This window comes from Cololabis saira, chromosome 14 (genome assembly GCF_033807715.1).
Source record: "Cololabis saira isolate AMF1-May2022 chromosome 14, fColSai1.1, whole genome shotgun sequence".
Classification (NCBI taxonomy): Eukaryota; Metazoa; Chordata; class Actinopteri; order Beloniformes; family Belonidae; genus Cololabis; species Cololabis saira.
Genome location: NC_084600.1, coordinates 8,786,638 through 8,805,443, shown reverse-complemented (window position 1 = coordinate 8,805,443; position 18,806 = coordinate 8,786,638). Strand labels below are relative to the sequence as shown.

The window sequence follows — 18,806 nt, the reverse complement described above, 5'->3', positions numbered from 1 at the left end:
ACAACTGGATTCCAGGCACCGAAACGTGGATTTGTGGTTCCCATTTTGTATCAAGTAATGTTGGATTTTTGGGTTGCTAACGTTAAATGGTGAAATCATAAAGTTCGGTGTCCTCATCACTTTAATTTCTACAACAAATCCTGCCTTGAAGTCGGACCAGGGCAGGATTTGCTTTGCTTCATGTATTTCCCCGGCGTAGAAATTAAGTACATATAAATATCAGGAAAAAAGCCAAATATTAATGTCCATGGACCACTGGTTCTTGGTAACTGTACCAAATATTAATGTCAATGGACCACTGGTTCTTGGTAACTGTACCAAATATTAATGTCCATGGACCACTGGTTCTTGGGGTAACTGTACGGGTCACTGTTAAGTCCAACTGCCTTTAATTTAAGCCCATAATCTGCTGTTATCCCGTCTTCTCCACTAGTTGCTGATGTTTTTACCACTCAGTGTGAGTAAGGGGGCTGGTCCAGTGGGAAAGTGACGTCAATGCAAACCCTCTATACGCAGGATACAGGATATAAACGGGACAGGAGCAGTAGAAGGAGGCACGCTTGAAAACTCTGCGTCCGGCCTGTCAGTCTTTCAGTCAGTGTGAGGTTTGGGGAGCAAACGAGATGCCAGTGTACAGTAGAAATCATTCAACTGGGTCATGCATTGCACAGTTTCCTCCAGAGGAGGTGTCAGAACAGTAAGCACAAAAAGAGAATAAAGTCACTCCAGCATTTGGTGTTTCTTTTCAGTAAAACTGACTTCTTTTTCCCCCTCACAGTAACACAATCCCCTTTCTGTAACTATAAAAAACACTAATACTAAAACCCCATTTAGTGCAATAGAGGGAACTCTTCCAGTGATGTTACCCGGTGTCACAGGTCGCCCCCCCCCGTCGGTGGGGATCCCACCAACACACCACCACCTTCCTAAGGGAGGCAGTAGACCCCAGTCTTCACTTCCTCAGTATGAAATCCAAGCTAAAAGCCTTCCCAGGTCCACGTGTGCAGGACGGAGAACATGCTGAGTGATGGGCGTCCAGCAGGAAATCATCCAGGGGCAACATTTTTCACAACATCAAGCTGCAAAGCAAAGCCAGTGCTTGGACAGAATCACACCAGGTCATCGGTGTCAGCAGGCCAGGCAGCCACATTGTATCCAGTGTGTTCACAGATCATCCCATAATGTGTAAAATCCTCAGGTACGTCTCCTTTTTTAGTACCAAAACTGGAGGGGTTGATCAAGACTAGTTCATTTCAGGCGTTTTAGATTCACAGTCAAGTTTTTTAGGTCCACTCTCGTAAAAACCTTTACATCTTAGGTCTGGACGTCTGACGGTTCAGCGTTCAGGAGCCCCCCCGCCTTCAGCAGGGGCAGGGCGGCCCGGCCCAGCTTCCCCAGGTAGCGGGACAGGGGGAGGGGGCAGCACCAGCCCCACGCCGGCGTCTCCTCGGGGTCGCCGGGGCTGGGAGGGGAGCGGTGTGAGGATGGATCGGGGCCCGGGGTTAAGACTGGTCCGCGGTGTGGGGGGGCGGCGGATGTGCTGGAGCATTTGTACAGAGAGCAGGGGAGGTGGGGGAGATGGGAGGCCGGAGGGGGAGCAGGGGCAGCTAGGTGTGAGAGACCGTATATGTGTATATGTGACAGAGGAACAGTCTGGGATGAAGGACCGTGGAACGGAGGATGGAGGCTCGTACTGTCAGGGAGAACAGCCCTGGCTGGCTGTCGTGTGCGCAGCAGTGTAGACCCCGGCTGGACCGGGGGGTGTGAGTGGCCGGCCGGGGAGAACAGGTCTGGGGGGCCGGGGAAACCAGCAGGATCTACAGCGGAGAACAGGTCCGGGGGGCCGGGGAAACCAGCAGGATCTACAGGGGGGGGCAAGGAGGACAGCAGGGGGAGGTTCAGGTCCAAATGTGCTTCTGGGTCTAGTGCTGAGCGGGGCGGTGAGCAGGCGTCCCCCCGGCCCCCCCGGTTCCCACGGAGCTGAGCAGCCGGGGCAGCAGAGGGAGGTTCCGGGCCGGTCCCGGCTGCAGGGGTGGGGTGGGGCTCCCCAGCTGCTGTCAGAGGCTGGTCCCGGAGGCGCTGGAGTCGGGGAGGTAGGTGTTGACCACCCGGTAGCCCTGGGCACGGCGGATCATGTCCCGGATCTCCCCGTTGAGCTCCAGCAGCTTGCTGCAGATCAGGCTCAGGTCCTGCCGGGAGCCCACCAGCGCGATGGTGCCGGTCTGTCCCAGCGTCTGGTGCCGGAAGTAGATGTTGAGCAGCGTCTGGACCTCCGTCTCCGAGCTGCCTCCAAACACCCCGTCGGGCCACTGCCTCCTGAGAGGGACGGAAAGAAAAGAATCAGATTTAGTCCTCCACCTCCCTGCTAGTCTCCCTTCGGGGATTAATAGTATCTTTCAATTGAATTGCAATGTCTTCCAGTGCAACTGTGAGAAACTTCGGTGTTGTTTTCGATCAGGATTTGTCGTTTTAACCATATGTCAATCAGGTTTGTAAAATAGCATTTTTCCATCTCCGTAATATTGCAAAGATTAGGAAAATCCTCTCGCAGAGTGATGCAGAAAAACTAGTTCATGCGTTTGTATCTTCTAGACTGGATTACTGTAATGTGTTGTTAGCAGGATGTCCAAGTAATTTGCTGAATAGGCTCCAGCTGATCCAAAATGCAGCAGCACGAGTACTGACAGGAATTAGCAGGAGAGACCACGTCTCTCCAGTGTTAGCGTCCCTTCATTGGTTACCCGTAAAATTCAGAATCCAATTAAAAATTGTATTACTTGCGTATAAAGCCCAAAACGGCTTAGCTCCACATTATTATTATTATTATAAGACCTGATAGTGCCTTATGTTCCTGGCAGAGTTCTCTGTTCTCGGAGTGCAGGTTTACTCGTAGTTCCTAGAGTATCCAAATGTAGATTTGGAGGGCGGGTGTTCTGCTATCAGGAACCGTTACTATGGAACCAACTTCCAATCTGGGTTAAGGAGGCTGACACCACCTCCACCTTTAAAACTAAACTTAAAACCTTTCTGTTTAGTAAAGCCTATAGTTAGTGTTTAGTAAACCTCTAGCTGGTGTTGGTAAATCTCTAGGTAGTGTAAACTCTAGTGTGTTAGAGTCGCTCCTGTAGTTTCTTGTGCTGCCCCCCCCCGCCTTTCTCTTCTCTTTTTTCTTGGTGCAGCATCCTCTGCCGGTGGCGAAGAGCATCTCTGAATGCAAAACACCGGATCCTGCAGTGTGGGAGTGAGGGGGGCAGGGTAACGGCCCCTTTTGGGCGGGGGAGAAGGTTCGTCCCTCAAGACTCCTCTCCCTGGCCCTGCCCCTTCTCAACCTTTCCCCGACCCTGCACCTAACCTGGGACTTGCTGATTCAGTCGGAGCTTCGGGAGCTGCGTGCTGGCCTGCGGTCCCCACCCCTGGTCATCCCGTTGCTGCTTCCACCTGCCTGCTGTGCTGTTGCCGTCCCTGACCCCCAGTCTGGCCCTCGGCAGGAGGGTCCCCCCTTATGATCCAGGTCCTGCTCAAGGTTTCTTCCCTCCTAAAGGGGAGTTTTTCTTGCCACTGTTTGGCTTAAGGCTTTTCTCCCACTATGGGAGTTTTTACCTGCCATTGTTTATGTAATAATTGCTCGAGGGTCATGTTCTGGGTATGGGTCTCTGGAAAGCGTCTAGAGACAACCTTTGTTGTATTAGACGCTATATAAATAAAATTGAATTGAATTGAATCTCCTGTGAGGGTTTAAATGGTCATTTTCTGTCTGTTTGCTGCAAGATGGACAAAATAAGGTGGTGAGGAATATTAGGAATAATTAAACCCATTTTGGGTTTAATTATTCGTTATTGGAGGAGGCCAAAAGCTGACGAGTAAGAAAACATTTGTCTTTTAAAACTTGAACAAAAGTTTAGTCCTTATAGTTATTGTTAAAAGAGGTCAGAATGCAGCACAAACAGACGCCTGCATCAAGATCAACCTGAATTTTTAAAAAAATGATTGAAATTTGGTTTCTACGGAAGAGTATCAGGGCCAGGCAGGAGACAAATCCAAATATTTTAGAGGAGAAGATTTTTTTTTTCATTATGCACTTTGAGAAAAAAGTCGAAATGTCGAGAAAAATTTGATATTGATTTGGAACACATATAACACATATGCAGTTGCATAACTTCAGAAAAGTCCCCTTAACGTTCCACTCCAAGGATGTAAGTTAGTTAGTTAGTTAGTTACGGCTGCTGCTGCAGAGCTGTCAGTCACAGTGTTTCTCAATTCCGGTCCTCGTGGGCCCCTGTCCTGCATGTTTTAGATGCTACCCTGCTTCAGCACACCGTGATAAAAGTACCTGTGTCATCAACAGAGCTGTGCAGACCTTGGTGACAAGCTAATGAGGACCTTTAATTAGAATCAGGTGTGTTGGTGCAGGGAAACATCTAAAACATGCAGGACAGGGGCCCACGAGGACCAGGATTGAGAAGCACTTGGATTTGATGGAGGAGGAAACATTTCAACTTTATTCACCAAATTGTATTTCAACTTTATTCTCGAAATTTCAACTTTATTCTCGAAATTTCAACTTCATTCTTGAAATTGTATTCCAACATTATTCTCGACATTTCGACTTTTTTCTCAACATTTCAACTTTTTTGTTGAAGTGCACAATAAAAAAGGTTAAGCCAATGTGTTAAACTGCTGTTCTAGTTCAACTGTTGTAGCTGGTCATCAACTCTCCTCCACACCAGCTCACTTCTGCAGCTGGATCACCTGGTCGCTCCGAGCCAAACGCTGGCAGACTTGTCTACTCTCACCTGCACTCCTGGATGTAGCGCACGGCCTTGGTGAACTCGTTGTTGCGTAGGCACTCCAGGATGGCCTGCACGGCGGCCTCTGAGGAGGGGAAGCTGGGCACCACCATGGCCGCCAGCTGGCTGGCGTGTGCGTGCGTGTGGGCCATGTGCTTGTGCTCCAGGTCCGTGGCTAGAGCCGTCTCTGCTGCCTGCAGGCTGGTCCTCAGGTCCGTCAGCTCCCGAGACATGTTCAGGAGCTGGAGGAGGGCACAGGTGGGGGGGGGGGGGGGACATGCATGAGGCTGACGTCATTACAGAGGAAACGATGGAAGGATAATGCCCTTCCAGGTTCCATTATCATAAATATGTGGAGGATGCGGGGGTGTGAACCGTCGGTTTGCCTCTGCAAAGTCCATATATTAATGTTAATGGACACCTCGAAGGGCATTATCCTACTTATTTCATTTCATTTTATTCTTTATTTCATTCAAAAAATAAAAACAATGCAATACAAATACAAATGTTCATAAATTGTGAATGAAAAGGTAGCAGAAAGAAGAAGAATCTTATCTAATCTGCCCCTTTTTCCAAAAAATAAATTCACAAATAACATAAATTAAAAATAAAAAAAAACAACAACTAAGTAAATAAAAACTTTATTTCTTTATTTACTTTTTCTTTATTCAGATTGTTCCATAAACTGATTCCTTTCACAGAAACACAACGTTCCATCAATTTTGTCCTGAATCTTGTTTTTTTTTCTGTTTCTCTGTTCCTTTTAAGTTATACTTGCTTTCTCTTTTTTCAAATCTTTTCTGAATGTTGATTGGTAAAGTTTTTTATGAGCTTTAAACATAATTTGGAGAATACTATAGTCTACTAATTCATGAAATTTCAACAATTTTAACTGAAGGAATAATGGATTTGTTGGATCTCTATATCGTTTTCTACTGATTATTCTTATGGCTCTTCTATGGCTATTCTTATGGCCTATACCACGGTCACTTACCCAAAAACATAAATATGAAATCAGTTATTCATGCTTTAATGTGTTTTCAGTGTAAATCATTAGTTTTATAACAACCCACAGCTGAGCGACTATTTAATCTCTCGTCTGCAGCCGTTGGAACCTGGTAAGTTACAGAGTTTTTTAACAAGCCATAACTCAGTTTCCTTGGTAACACCTGAGGGTCTGACTAATACCTGGAACAATCACTACAGTCTTATAAGCTCCTTAATGGACACAGTGTTGATTCTCCAGTAACTAGGACGGACCTGAGATACGACTTAGTAACGGGGGATATTCTAGTCCGCTCAGCTCCACTCAGCTATGGTACGGTAACAAACAGGAAATAGATTTGTTTCAAAGAATCAAAATCCACAGATAGTTTCCTAAATCGTTTTATTAAGCTACATATATGATATATATATATATAAAGATTTGCTAGACTTCTGCTCTTTACCGTCCTGCGGTAGCCGGCTCTTCTTCTCTGAATCTCTGTTGCCGTGGTTACCACCTAGCAGTTGATCCAGCGCAATGATATTAAAGTTATCAATTTGACCCAATTTGTTTTCTAGGTGTAGATTATCACTTATAACCTCCACCTGCCAGCCAATCAGAATGGAGTATTCACACAGACCGTGGTATAAATATCTTATAAGATTCAGCAAGAATTCACCCCGGTCAGCTGTTTTCTAAGTCATTATACCCTCATTATAAAATGTGATTAATGTGTTTATCAAGCATGATTGGACTCACCTCGGGCACTGAGCTGATGGCATGAACCTGGCCAATGAGGGCGCAGTAGGACTGGAATAATAGGAGCAGCTGGAAGTGCAGCTTGTAGAGTCTCTGACAAAGCTCCAGTTGCTGTACAATCACATAAAGTACAAAGTCACATTGATTATCCTTCCAGAAGCACGTTTTCCACGGATATGCACAAGCAGAGGAATGCAAACATGCAGTTAACTAGCAAAAAGTCTGGTGGAAGGTAAATAAAGCAGTTTATCTGAGAGGAATCAACAGCAGTGAAGTAAGGAAACTTGTAGGAGAACTTACTGCAAGAGATTCCATTTGCTAGACAGCGAGAGAGCATGTTAGGGCGTCAGAGCGAGGTGAGAGGAACACAAAGCGTCAATCAAACACATGCAGAGCATTGCATTCACGATGCCGACTCACAGTCAGGCTACCGAGAATTAGTCGACAGTGCAAAAAACAGCAACTATTCATTTCTTTGCATAGTGGATGGTAGAAAAAGTCAGGAGTATAGAACAGATAACATACAGCAAATACTGTAAAATAGCACACGTTTCAGTGTGACATTAATCAGAAGCTGATTGAATAACTCATTAAGGCTGATTTCCTGTGAACTTTAGACGTTTGTGTAAATAAGCAGTGCGTACTTTCTCCTCTGAATCTCCCGGCTGGCAGGTGACTACGCTGTCACCAGGACACCTGGGAAACGTATCCTTACAGTTCCTCAGCCACTGGTGGAAGAAAGGGGAAAGGGGGGCACACATTTTTTGTTTTAGTCCAACTTTTGTAAGAATATGAAAAAAAAATAAAAAATCTAAAGAAAATGTGTGAGAGTGAATTACCGATACAGCAGCTTCCTCTCTGCCGTTGTAGGTGTCCAGGTATTCCTGCAGCTCCAGCGCACTGAACTTCATCTTCTCCAGCAGCCCATAGGACATGATCTACAAGGACACAGAATGAGAGAAGACAGCATGAAAATCAGTTCAGCTTATTTAATTTGATACTATGCTAATAGAGGGAATGTGCATGACGTCACAGATGTGACTTCACAGCGGGTTACGCCCACTGAGTGTCAGAAAGACTGAGTGTCAGAAAGACTGAGTGTCAGAAAGACTGAGTGTCAGAAAGACTGAGTGTCAGAAAGACTGAGTGGCAGCGTAAACTTTCAGTTTGAGCAACTGGAAAACATCTAAAATGGGAAAGAGCTGTTGTGCGATCGACTGTACTCATAGATTCAGCAAGAAATCAGAGTTATCGTTTTACAGACTGCCGAAAAATAAGCTTAAGAGAGACAAATGGATCGCTGCAATTCACAGAAACAACTGGATTCCAGGCACCGAAACGTGGATTTGTGGTTCCCATTTTGTATCAGGTAATGTTGGATTTTTGGGTAGCTAACGTTAAACGGTCAAATCATAAAGTTTGGTGTCCTCATTACTTTAATTTCTACAACAAATTCTGTGTTTTGTAATCCTTCAAGCTTTGCTTCGTGTATTTCCCCGGCGTAGAAATTAAGTACATATAAATATCAGGAAACTGGATTTGTGGCCAAATATTAATGTCCATGGACCACTGGTTCTTGGGGTAACTGTACCAAATATTAATGTCCATGGACCACTGGTTCTTGGGGTAACTGTACAGGTCACTGTCAAGTCCAACTGCCTTTAATTTAAGCCGATAATCAGCTGTTATTCCGTCTTCTCCACTAGTTGCAGCTGTTTTTGTCACTCAGTGTGAGTAAGGGGGCTGGTCCAGTGGGGAAGTGACGTCAATCACTGCTAACAACGTCAGGTTCACCTCCCACAGGAGGAGGATCAGGGCGAACAAAATATGCGTCTATCTTGGGCAATTTGGCTTTTTCATGTTCCCTTTTTTCTTTTTCTTTGTGTTTTATCGCTCCACTTTTGTGTTTCTAACTCCCGCTCATGTTTAGGCTGTAGGATTACTGCTCTGTTGACAAGTGATCGATGATGACGTATAAAGCCTGAGTTATGGTTCTGCGTCAAACCAACGCAGAACCTACACCGTTGCCGTGACGCCGTCGTGAACCCTTCGGACTTCTCCATCACTCCATTTCTCCGCGGTCTAATCCCCCCCCAGAGCACTAGTTGATACTTTGTTTAGCTTCCGGCTTTTCCGGTCACAGTGAATCAAAGAGATAAGGACATCTATTGTGCAAAAAAACAAAACAACACAAAAAAGAAATCACACACACACACACACGAAGAAAAGAGCGCTGAAAGTTCACAACTGCTTCACGAACCGGAACTGGAAATGTGTTTCTACCAAGAAAACCAATCACAGCCCTCTCGGTCTGCGTTGGGTCTGCTTCGCCTCAACGCGTAGTTACATTTTTTGGGAGGTGCACGTCAGGCTACGGTGTAGGCTACAGAGAGACTCCCGCGTAGCTGTGTACCCTACGGTGTAGGTTTAACGCAGAACCATAAACCAGGCTTGATGTTGATAGCCGGCTGTTGATGACGAACGATTTACCCAAAATACACTTGGAGATTCACTTGCAATTTTTTTTTTAATGTTAACTGTGAGTGTGAAAATCTCAGCACAACATATTACACAGCTTAAGAAAACTCAAATATCCTATCTAAAAAAATTTGAATATTCTGGGAATCTTAATCTTAAACTGTAAACCATAATCAGCAATATTAAAATAATAAAAGGCTTGCAATATTTCAGTTGATTTGTAATGAATCCAGAATGTATGACATTTTTGTTTTTTTTAATTGCATTACAGAAAATAAAGAACTTTATCACAATATTCTAATTTTCTGAGACAGTCCTGTATATTGCTTTATACCTAATATGAACCAAGTGGTGCCACAAAAAAAAAGAAAAAAAAAGGGGCAGGTGGGGGGAGTAGCGCCCCCCCCCAACCCCCCTGAAGCCCCGCCCCTGAGTGGCCGACTGTACTCACCGTATCAGCATCGATGTAGATGGTGGGACAGTCTGAGCACGTGGTCAGCATCTGTGACGACCTGAGGAACTTTGATCCGATGCCCCTCAATCCCTCCCCGAGATACGTGGCAACGTCCGTGGTCAAAGTGCAGAATTTCCCCTGGATGTTCTGTGAGAGAAAACACGCTCAAGGAAATGTTCACAGTACAGTAATCCCTGGTTCTTTGCGGGGGTTTCGTTCCAAAAACAATCCGTGATAGGTGAAATCCACGAAGTAGCAACCTTTTTTTTTTTTTTTTTTTTACAATTATTATACAAGGCTTCAAATTGTGAGATCAGCCCCACCACGACCCGATTAATTGGATTTGAATGAGAGAAAATGAATAAAGATTATGTAAAAAAATACAATAAGTACAGTAGGACAGATTGTGACTGGCGTGTATTTCACTGCTCTTCTGAGCCGCTGCATCCTGACTCGCTCTGTAGCGTCTTTCTCTCCTAAAGCCGCGGTGCAGGTGTGTTTTTTCCAGAGAAGAACATAGTTATGGGTCGTTGTTGTCGCTCTTTTTTCTTCTGGGCAAAAAGATTCTTCTAAACCGACACCATGGATTATATCTGAGACTGTAATGAACGATTCATCAAAGGTCCCGTTCTTGAGCTGCTGCTGAAGCTCATTGGCCGTTCTCAGCTTGTTGCTAAGCAACCAACGTTATTGACACAGGAAGTGAAGAAGCGGGGAGACTGTTTAGCCAATCAGAATGCAGAACATGATGCACAATGTAAATCTGTGAAGCAGCGAAACATGAAAGGTGAACCGCGTTATAGAGAGGGATTACTGTAATGGAGATGTGATGTTACCTAGGTCGAATATAGAAACATCATGTTCCTGAAGAGAAGAGTGTCATGGATTATAAATGAATTATTGAAATCAATCCTAGGATTTACCTTAAAAAGAGATGAAAAGACTTGAAAAGTATAGACTGCACAAGACCCATCCGAGTCCATAACAAGTTGGTTGACATGGCAACGCCAGGCCTCCTCAGCATCGTCAAACACTGTAGGTTGAAACGCTGCCAAGATGGCAGAGAAAAATGGAGACGGAGGTGGAGGAAACCCGAGGTCCTCCAGGTCATCTACATCATCCCGTAAACTGGTGAGAGGAATTAAAGAACAAAGATCCGGATCGTAATTTGTATGAGCTGGATAATAAAAACATATTTTTTGAATGAATTAATCTTTTATTTCGGCTTGTACACACTTTTTTACAAAACAAGATGAAAAGGTAAAATAAACATTTCTATAGCCGAAAAGGTGTAGCTGAAGCCGTAGCTTATAGTGCCGACCCTTTTTATCTTATGATAAGCTTAAATATGAGACATTAGCATTACTCCGTGGAAACAAACAATGCATAAAAAAGACAAAAATAAATAAGACAAAATAAAAAATTGACGTTTCACATTCTAGAATGTTTTTGATAATATACTTTATAGCGTTTTATATTTATTTACAATATTTTCTTTAAACATTTCCTTACACTTGAAGATAGAACTGCACATTTTTAGGTCGTTGTCACAACTATTCCATATTTCTCTAGCCTTAATTGATGTCCATCTCTTTTTAATATTAGTTCTTGCTGTCGTCGTCTCAAACATGAGTTTCCCCCTCAGGTCAGAGCGGTTTCTTTTATCTGGAACAAATCCTGAATGCAGTTTGGAAGCAGTTTCTGCTGGGCTTTAAAGGCAAATAAAACAGTTTTCTGCTCTACTATATAATGGAATTTTAGAGTATTATATTTAATAAAGAGATTATTTGTTGGTTTATAATAGTCAGATCTATTAATTATCCTTAAAGCTCTTTTCTGTAATAGGAAAAAAGGGTTTGTATTTGTTTTATAGGTGTTTCCCCATACCTCCACACAATAAGTCATGTATGTTCTTTGCATCTCTCTAAAAATGTAGGAAGTACTTAATATGTCAAAACACAAGAAGAAATGTATTTAGACTGAGATCTAATATCATAAATACTGTTAATCATCGCCAAATCTTAGGGATTTGGTTACACTTTTTAAAGACTGAGACTTTTATAAAGAGAAAAATTGGATGCATCTAACTTGCAGAAAAGTGAGAAAGGTTCCTACTACAATAAATAAATAAATAAATAAATACTGTCATTTTCTTCCAATACGGTACAAATACTCAAACATGATGGCGGTGACAGATTAAAAACAGCCCGTAGTTGATTCCATGGTCAGTAAATGTTGGTTTTGATGTGCGTGTTTCTGGTTGTACCTGGGCAGACAGTTTGGGTCCAGGAAGTCCAGTGGGGGCTGGCAGTAGTCCGGGTTGAGGTGGTGGTCCAGATTAGCGATCTGATCCTGAGGTTGTCCCGGCAACTCCAGAGTAAAACTCTCCCCACAGTCTGAGCCGTGAGGCAGCTCATTGATGCTGAGGGACAGCTCATCGTCCTGAGCCTGAGTGTCCTCGTCCTCACCACACGCCCTCACCTGAGGGACAGAGACGTTACAGCTCCCAACAACAACACACTGCAGAAAAACAGACAACTACATCCAGTACTCCAGTTGTAATAAAAATAAAATCAGGGGGGATGGTGGATTTTATCATATGGGGACAGATAATTTGTGCTGATTACAAATAATATAATGTATTACAAATAATAGCAGTGACCAAAACACCTGCAGAAATACTGCAGGAATGACATAGCAGCAGTTAAATGCAGCCTTCTGTAAGCTTTAAATATCCACTGGGCTTACATCAAATACATCAAAACACAACAATAAAAAACACTTTTCTGAACTTATCAATATGACTCTGTCCTTCACAGGATAAGTAAAATGGATCACTGCAAAAACTCAAAATCTTAACGAGAATATTTGTCTTATTTCTAGTTAAAATGTCTCATTTTAGTAAAAAAAAATCTCATTACACTTAAAACAAGACTCATCACTGGAAAAAACAACAATTTTCACCTGTTTCAAGTAGATTTTCACTTAAAATAAGTAGAAAAATCTGCCAGTGGAACAAGATTTTTTTGCTTGTAATGAGAAGATAAATCTTGTCTCACTGGCAGATTTTCCTACTTATTTCAAGTTAAAATTTACTTGAAACAGGTGAAAATTGTCAAATAAGTTATTTTTCTGGTGTTATTTTTCTGGTGATGACTCTAAATGTTGAAATAGCAGTAAAACCACATTCATTGATGAAATGACATAAGGGATGGAAAGGAGGGGTGGCAGTTTTACAGGGGGGATGATTTGGACCGTTTTTATTTCAGGGGGGATGCCATCCCCCTCATCCCCCCTCAACTCCAGTACTGACTACATCCATGAAAGTGTGAGCTATTCCTCACATGCAGGCCAATGTGATCATCGTGGAGCGCTCCCTGACCCGGCGTTGTGGCGTTGAAGGACTGGGGGTCAGCAGATGTGTCATAGGAAGTAGACAGAGAATCCGTGGGGTTGGTTTCCTCCGATGGAGAAGGATTAGTCTAAAACAAGATGGAAAAAAATCAAAGAAAATAAGGGTTTTCCTTCCCCACACTGCAAAAACTCAAAATCTTAACAAGAATATTGGTCTTATTTCTAGTTAAAATATCTCATTTTTAGTCAAAAAATCTCATTACACTTAAAACAAGAGTCATTACCAGAAAAATAACTTAATTTTCACCTGTTTCACATAGATTTTCACTTAAAATAAATAGAAAAATCTGCCAGTGGAACAAGATTTTTTTGCTTTAATGAGAAGATAAATCTTGTTTTATCTTTTCTACTTATTTCAAGTGAAAATTTACTTGAAACAGGTGAAAATTGTCAAATAACAAGTTATTTTTCTGAAATGACTCTTGTTTTAAGTGTAATGAGATTTTTTTACTAAAAATTAGACATTTTAACTAGAAATAAGACAAATATTCTTGTTAAGATTTAGAGTGTTTGCAGTGCAGTGAATGTTAACGTGGTGTTGATCTAACGTTTGAGGCTACACACGAGCTGGGAGTGGGAGAGGCTCTGGCTGGTGGAGGACTCCTCTTCCTCGGAGGACTCGTCTGAGTCGTGGGGGTCCTCGTGGCCCAGACTGGGGGTGCTGCCCGAGTGCTGGCTCTCCTCCAGCAGGTCCCCCAGCTCCGTGCTGTCCAGAGACCTCCGCCGCACGCCCCAGTTAAAGTTATCTACAGTCTCGCCCTGGAGGAAACACACGCACGCGCAGCCACAGTGAACAGGAGCAGAGACACAGAGCAGCACAGGCTTGTTGCCATTAGGAAATGTTCTTTATAAGCACAAGATGCAGAATGAGGTGTTATTCATGACATGGAAATATGCTGGATAGGCGTCAGCTTTCAGCATGAGGATTTATCCCACAAAGGTTTAACAAATATGTAGTACTGCAACCAAGCTGTGAGAGCAAAATGAAGCATAGTCCTAGTGTTTTTTTGCTTTTTCCCCCAGTAAGAAAAGAAAAGGAGCCAGCAACACCACAGCACTGATCAAGGCTAATGTTACGTGCTCCGTGTGAGACACCTTACCTGGAGCTCCTAGGCAGCGAGGGGGGGAGAAAGAGAGACAAAGAGTTAGACAGACAGGGAGATGAGTAGAGAGGAGAAATATACTTATACAAAATATATTGCTGTTAAAGAAAGTTGAAACGGACAACAAGGGCCAATCCCAATACACCCCCTACTTTCTACCACTAGCCCTAAAGATGAAGCCTGTGGCGTAGGGTCCTTGTAATGTTCCCTAGGGATTGGGACACCACTTGCTACGTCACTGCGTGGTTTACGTTCGGGTACGTAAGCGACTGCGTAGTTACGTTTGCACAAACGTCACACCATATCAGGAAGCCCAGAGCTAAAAGCTCTTTTAATTTCAGCTGTAGCGCTGTTAATATGCCACTTTATTAAGTTTTAATATTTTTTCAGGCGTAAAAGTAACCGTTAAGATCCCCAACCTGGGCTCAGTTTATCCTAATAACCCCTGTTAAGAAATTTGCTCCGATGTTTCCGATGTGTACTTGGTACGCCGTAGGCTCTGCGTTGGTGTAACGTGGAACCATAAATCAGCCTTTATTCTGGCGAGATCTGAAGATACAATGCAACAACGAGCAAGCAAGTGATTATGTACATTCAGTGAGTGAATATTATAAAAGTAAAATATATATTTCTCGTTAGAAATGTAATCAAATGCATTTTTATGCAGAAAATAACTCAAAATATTGATTTTATTCACTAAAAAATAAGAAATGTCCGCCATGTTTTTTTGTTTGATTCAGTCTGCAAATGATGACGTAAAGCATTCTGGGAAATTTTTCTGGCCCTCGGTCGGCTAGTCAGTGTCTGAAATCCCTCGCTGTGAAGGGCTAGATTCATACACACTAGCCTTACATGAAAAGAGGAATTGGGACACCACTACCCTCACGGGAACGTGGAAAATTTAGGGGTAGGGCTGAAAAGCAGGACTAGGGGGGGATTGGGACTGGCCCTAAGTGTAAACCAGGGAAGGACAGACGGGCAGGTCACTAAAGGTGGTGGGTGAAGTGCTCGCTGCATGGATCTCACCTCTCCGTCCTCCAGCTCCACGTCCAGGAAGTCAAAGTCCCGGAAGACTCGGAACTGCTGCTCGCTGGCCGTGTCGTCCAGGGTGTCGTCTCTGGTGCCGCCCTCCTCCGACGACACCCCGCTCTCTCGCACCTCCATCATATCCAGGTCTCCACAGGAGGAGAAGATCACCTGAGGACACATGGGAAACAAACAGAGTTTACTTTCAATTGTTTGAACTTTAAAACAATATACAAATAACACAATTACAGACTAAAGAACATGTACCGTATTTTCTGGACTATAAGCCGCTACTTTTTTCATAGGTTTTCAACCGTGCGGCTTATACAAAGGTGCAGCTATTCTGTGGATTTTTCTTCCACCACTCGGGGCGCTCTAACCGGAATTAGAATCAAAACTAAGACAAAATAAATGCAGAGAAGAATACACTACTTCTTCTTTAGCAGATAGAAGTAGGTAGAAGCAGATTTCAAACAGATAAATGGATAAATAAATACCGGTTATTTCCTCTTAGTTCTGTCCCTGTCAGTGTCTGACATTTCCCCCAGTTTGTGTTTTCTGTTCTGCCCCGCCTGTTTTCCATCTGCCCTGATTGTCTGCACCTGTGTCTCGTTATCCCCTTGTGTATATCTGGTCTTGTCTTTCCCTGCTCCCTGTCGGTCCGTTCTGTTTGCTCCCTCCATGTCCTCGCCGTCAGTTTTCCTGTTCGTGTTCCTGGTCCAAGTTTTTTGATCCTGCTCAGCAGCGCTTTTGGTTTGGTTTTGGTTTTTTGCTCAAATAAATCCTGTTTTTTGGAACTCCTGCCTTTCGCTCTCCTGCTTTTGGGTCCTCAACAAACCCCTGACAGTCCCATTTTAATCAGCAAAGTTGCTGCCGTGTTAAAAGACACTGTTAGGAAAGTATCTATTTAGATACAAACATCTACATCATTTACAGTTCAAAATGGTTCTGTACATGTAGTAAATATCTAATCTAACAATATAAATATCTGCGGCTTGCATATCTTTTTTTTCCTTTAAATAGAGCGGAGGCGGCTTGTACAGGACTGTCTCAGAAAATTAGAATATTGTGATAAAGTTCTTTATTTTCTGCAATGCAATTAAAAAAACAATGTCATACATTCTGGATTCATTACAAAGCAACTGAAATATTGCAAGCCTTTTATTGTTTTAATATAGCTAATTATGGCTTACAGTTTAAGATTAAGATTCACAGAATATTCTAATTTTTTGAGATAGGATATTTGAGTTTTCTTAAGCTGTAAGCCATGATCAGCAATATTAAAATAATAAAAGGCTTGCAATATTTCAGTTGATTTGTAATGAATCCAGAATGTATGACGTTTTTGTAATTGCATTACAGAAAATCACAATATTCTAATTTTCTGAGACAGTCCTGTATGCAGGTGCGGCTTATAGTCCAGAAAATACGGTAACTCTTTTTTTAAAAGGTACATGTTTTTTACATTGTTACCATGAACATCACAGTTGAGGTTTCTTACCGAGGGGTTCTTGGTGAGTCCAAACTCCTGTCCACAGAGAGACAGCACCGTCACCAGCTTCTCTCTGGTTCTTTTCTGTGTGATGGAGAAAGATGGGGATGAATATAAAAATCAGTCAAAGAGAAAGCACACGTAAGCTCTTCTTCCTCCTCCGTCAGCTTTTCCTTTTAAGAGTGGCCAAATCGGAGCCCGTCACACCTCCTAAGTGCATATCCTCTTTCACCGCATCCAAAACCCTCCTCTCTGCTCGTACCCTTGTCTACCACCGGGCTGCTCCCTGTCCAGCATCCTAGTACCAACTACTGTCCCTGCTCTTTACCAGCCCAAACCAGCGCAATCCACAATCTCTTACTTTGTCTCCGAGGTTTCTATCCCTGGCTGATCCTATGATGTGCTCATTCCTAACTCTAGCCATCCGTCCATCCATCCATCTGTCCTCGCCACTCCCGAAGGAAATCCTGTCTGTCAGCCTCAGATAACCCGTCTGGTTAACCTTTCTCTTACTCTCACGGCTCCACTTCTATCACAGACAACTTCAGACACCATTCTCCACCCGCCCCACCCTCTTTTCTTCACGTTTTTCCTCACTCCCCAGTTCTCTGCACAGATGAGCTCAACTATCTAACTTCCTGAATAGTATAAAACCTCAGCTGCTGTTTGTCTTCCATTTACAGACGTGTGTCCCGTCTGGCTGGGACCCCCCCCCGTTCTTCTCTCCAAGTTCCCCCCTCCAAGTTTTCTTCCACCTGCTACTTCTGCAGATATCACTGTCCTCGGAGACTCTTTACCAGGGCTGGGGATCCATTCAAATGTCAAGAATCGATTCAATTCTGATTCTTAAGATTCAGAATCGATTATCACGATTTGATTCGATCCGATTCAATTCCGATATTGATTTGGTTTTGTGTTATTAAAACAGTTTTTTGAGCTGTTGAATGAATTACATGACTGTGTAGTTATGCAACATATTAATACTAGTATTATATTGAGATTCAACAGCAAGTATTGGCAGCTAATGATGCTGTAAGGACCAATCAGCTCCCAGAATGCTGATAGAACTGCAAACAGAAACATCGTGGGTCAGAATTATCAAACAGATCCAGGGAGGAAACAGAGACGGATGAAATCTCTTTTATTTTTTCCCACATTCCGTTTTTATTTGTTCCATTTTTGGTCTTTTTCAGTTTTTAATTTTTGAGAATTTTAATTTTAGGGATTTAAGCAAATGTAAATATATACACAAAGTATATAAAGTAATGAAATATAGCCAATTTATGCAATTATAACTGAAAACTTTAATGTTTTCATACCTTTAAACATATTTAAATTCAAAAACATGGCAGTTATTCTTGTGTCCAACAAAACATTCCTTTTTTTGGGCATAAACAAAAAAATACCAAAAGTTGTAATGTAATGATGAAAAAGGAAAAAAATCGATCTTTAGACATATGAATTGATTTTTAGGAATGAATACGAGAATCGATTTAGATATCGGAAAATCAATGTTTTCAACACAGGCCTACTCTTCACTGTCCTCAGCAGTTAACATATCCATCACCACGGCCCACAAGACGAGGCACGGGGATCAGGGATCCTGCTGGGGTCCCACTTTCACCCCCCCCCCCCCCCGCTGCCATACTGATGTCTACACGTCCTGCTCCGTTACACCCAACACATTTAGTTTGGTTATTCAGGAATGAGGATCTTATTTTGAAAACGTGCTCATTTAACTTTTCCGCACAGAAATGGAGAATAATGAATTTGATAAGACAAAATATTGTGGATGGACACAGTATTCTTCTAGATCAGGGGTCGGCAACCCGCGGCTCTAGAGCCGCATGCGGCTTTTTAGCGCTGCCCTAGTGGCTCCTGGAGCTTTTTCAAAAATGTTTGACCTTTTTTTTCCTTTTTTTTCGTCTTTTTTTCCTTTTTTTCTTTTTTTCCCTTTTCTCTCTTTTTTTCTTCCTTTTTCCTTTCCTTTTTTTCTCGACATTTCAACTTTTTTCTCGAAGTGCATAATGAAAAAAAAATCTCCCCCCAGTTATAACTAATATAGAAACATGCAGCATGTGTTGCCTTCATTCTAAGGCTTATACAAAACTTTTCATTTTTTGCGGCTCCAGACATATTCGTTTTTTGTGTTTTTGGTCCAATATGGCTCTAAAACATTTTGGGTTGCCGACCCCTGGTCTAGATGCATCAAGCTGAGGCCATCAGAAACTATGCAATTATCCCATCACTGGTGATATACTTATAAGCAACACTAGGATACAATCTCAAAGACTTATATTTTGAGAGA

The 18,806-nt window shown here is 42.8% G+C and overlaps 1 protein-coding gene across 1 annotated transcript in view; it reads right to left on the bottom strand.

The window, feature by feature from the left end:
- Positions 1–1,946: 1,946 nt before the first annotated feature.
- LOC133459546 (protein furry homolog) overlaps positions 1,947–18,806 on the bottom strand; it is a 100,903-nt gene continuing 84,043 nt past the window's right edge. Inside the window, exons 54-66 of the mRNA XM_061739586.1 lie at positions 16,508–16,582; positions 15,007–15,177; positions 13,442–13,636; positions 12,808–12,945; positions 11,730–11,944; positions 10,387–10,591; positions 9,461–9,610; positions 7,371–7,469; positions 7,176–7,259; positions 6,832–6,849; positions 6,532–6,642; positions 4,794–5,029; positions 1,947–2,316 (exon numbers count right to left, since the gene is read on the bottom strand). Coding sequence (XP_061595570.1) covers positions 2,058–2,316; positions 4,794–5,029; positions 6,532–6,642; positions 6,832–6,849; positions 7,176–7,259; positions 7,371–7,469; positions 9,461–9,610; positions 10,387–10,591; positions 11,730–11,944; positions 12,808–12,945; positions 13,442–13,636; positions 15,007–15,177; positions 16,508–16,582 — 1,956 coding nt within the window. The 3' untranslated portion in view covers positions 1,947–2,057. The remainder of the gene's footprint in view (positions 2,317–4,793; positions 5,030–6,531; positions 6,643–6,831; positions 6,850–7,175; positions 7,260–7,370; positions 7,470–9,460; positions 9,611–10,386; positions 10,592–11,729; positions 11,945–12,807; positions 12,946–13,441; positions 13,637–15,006; positions 15,178–16,507; positions 16,583–18,806) is intronic.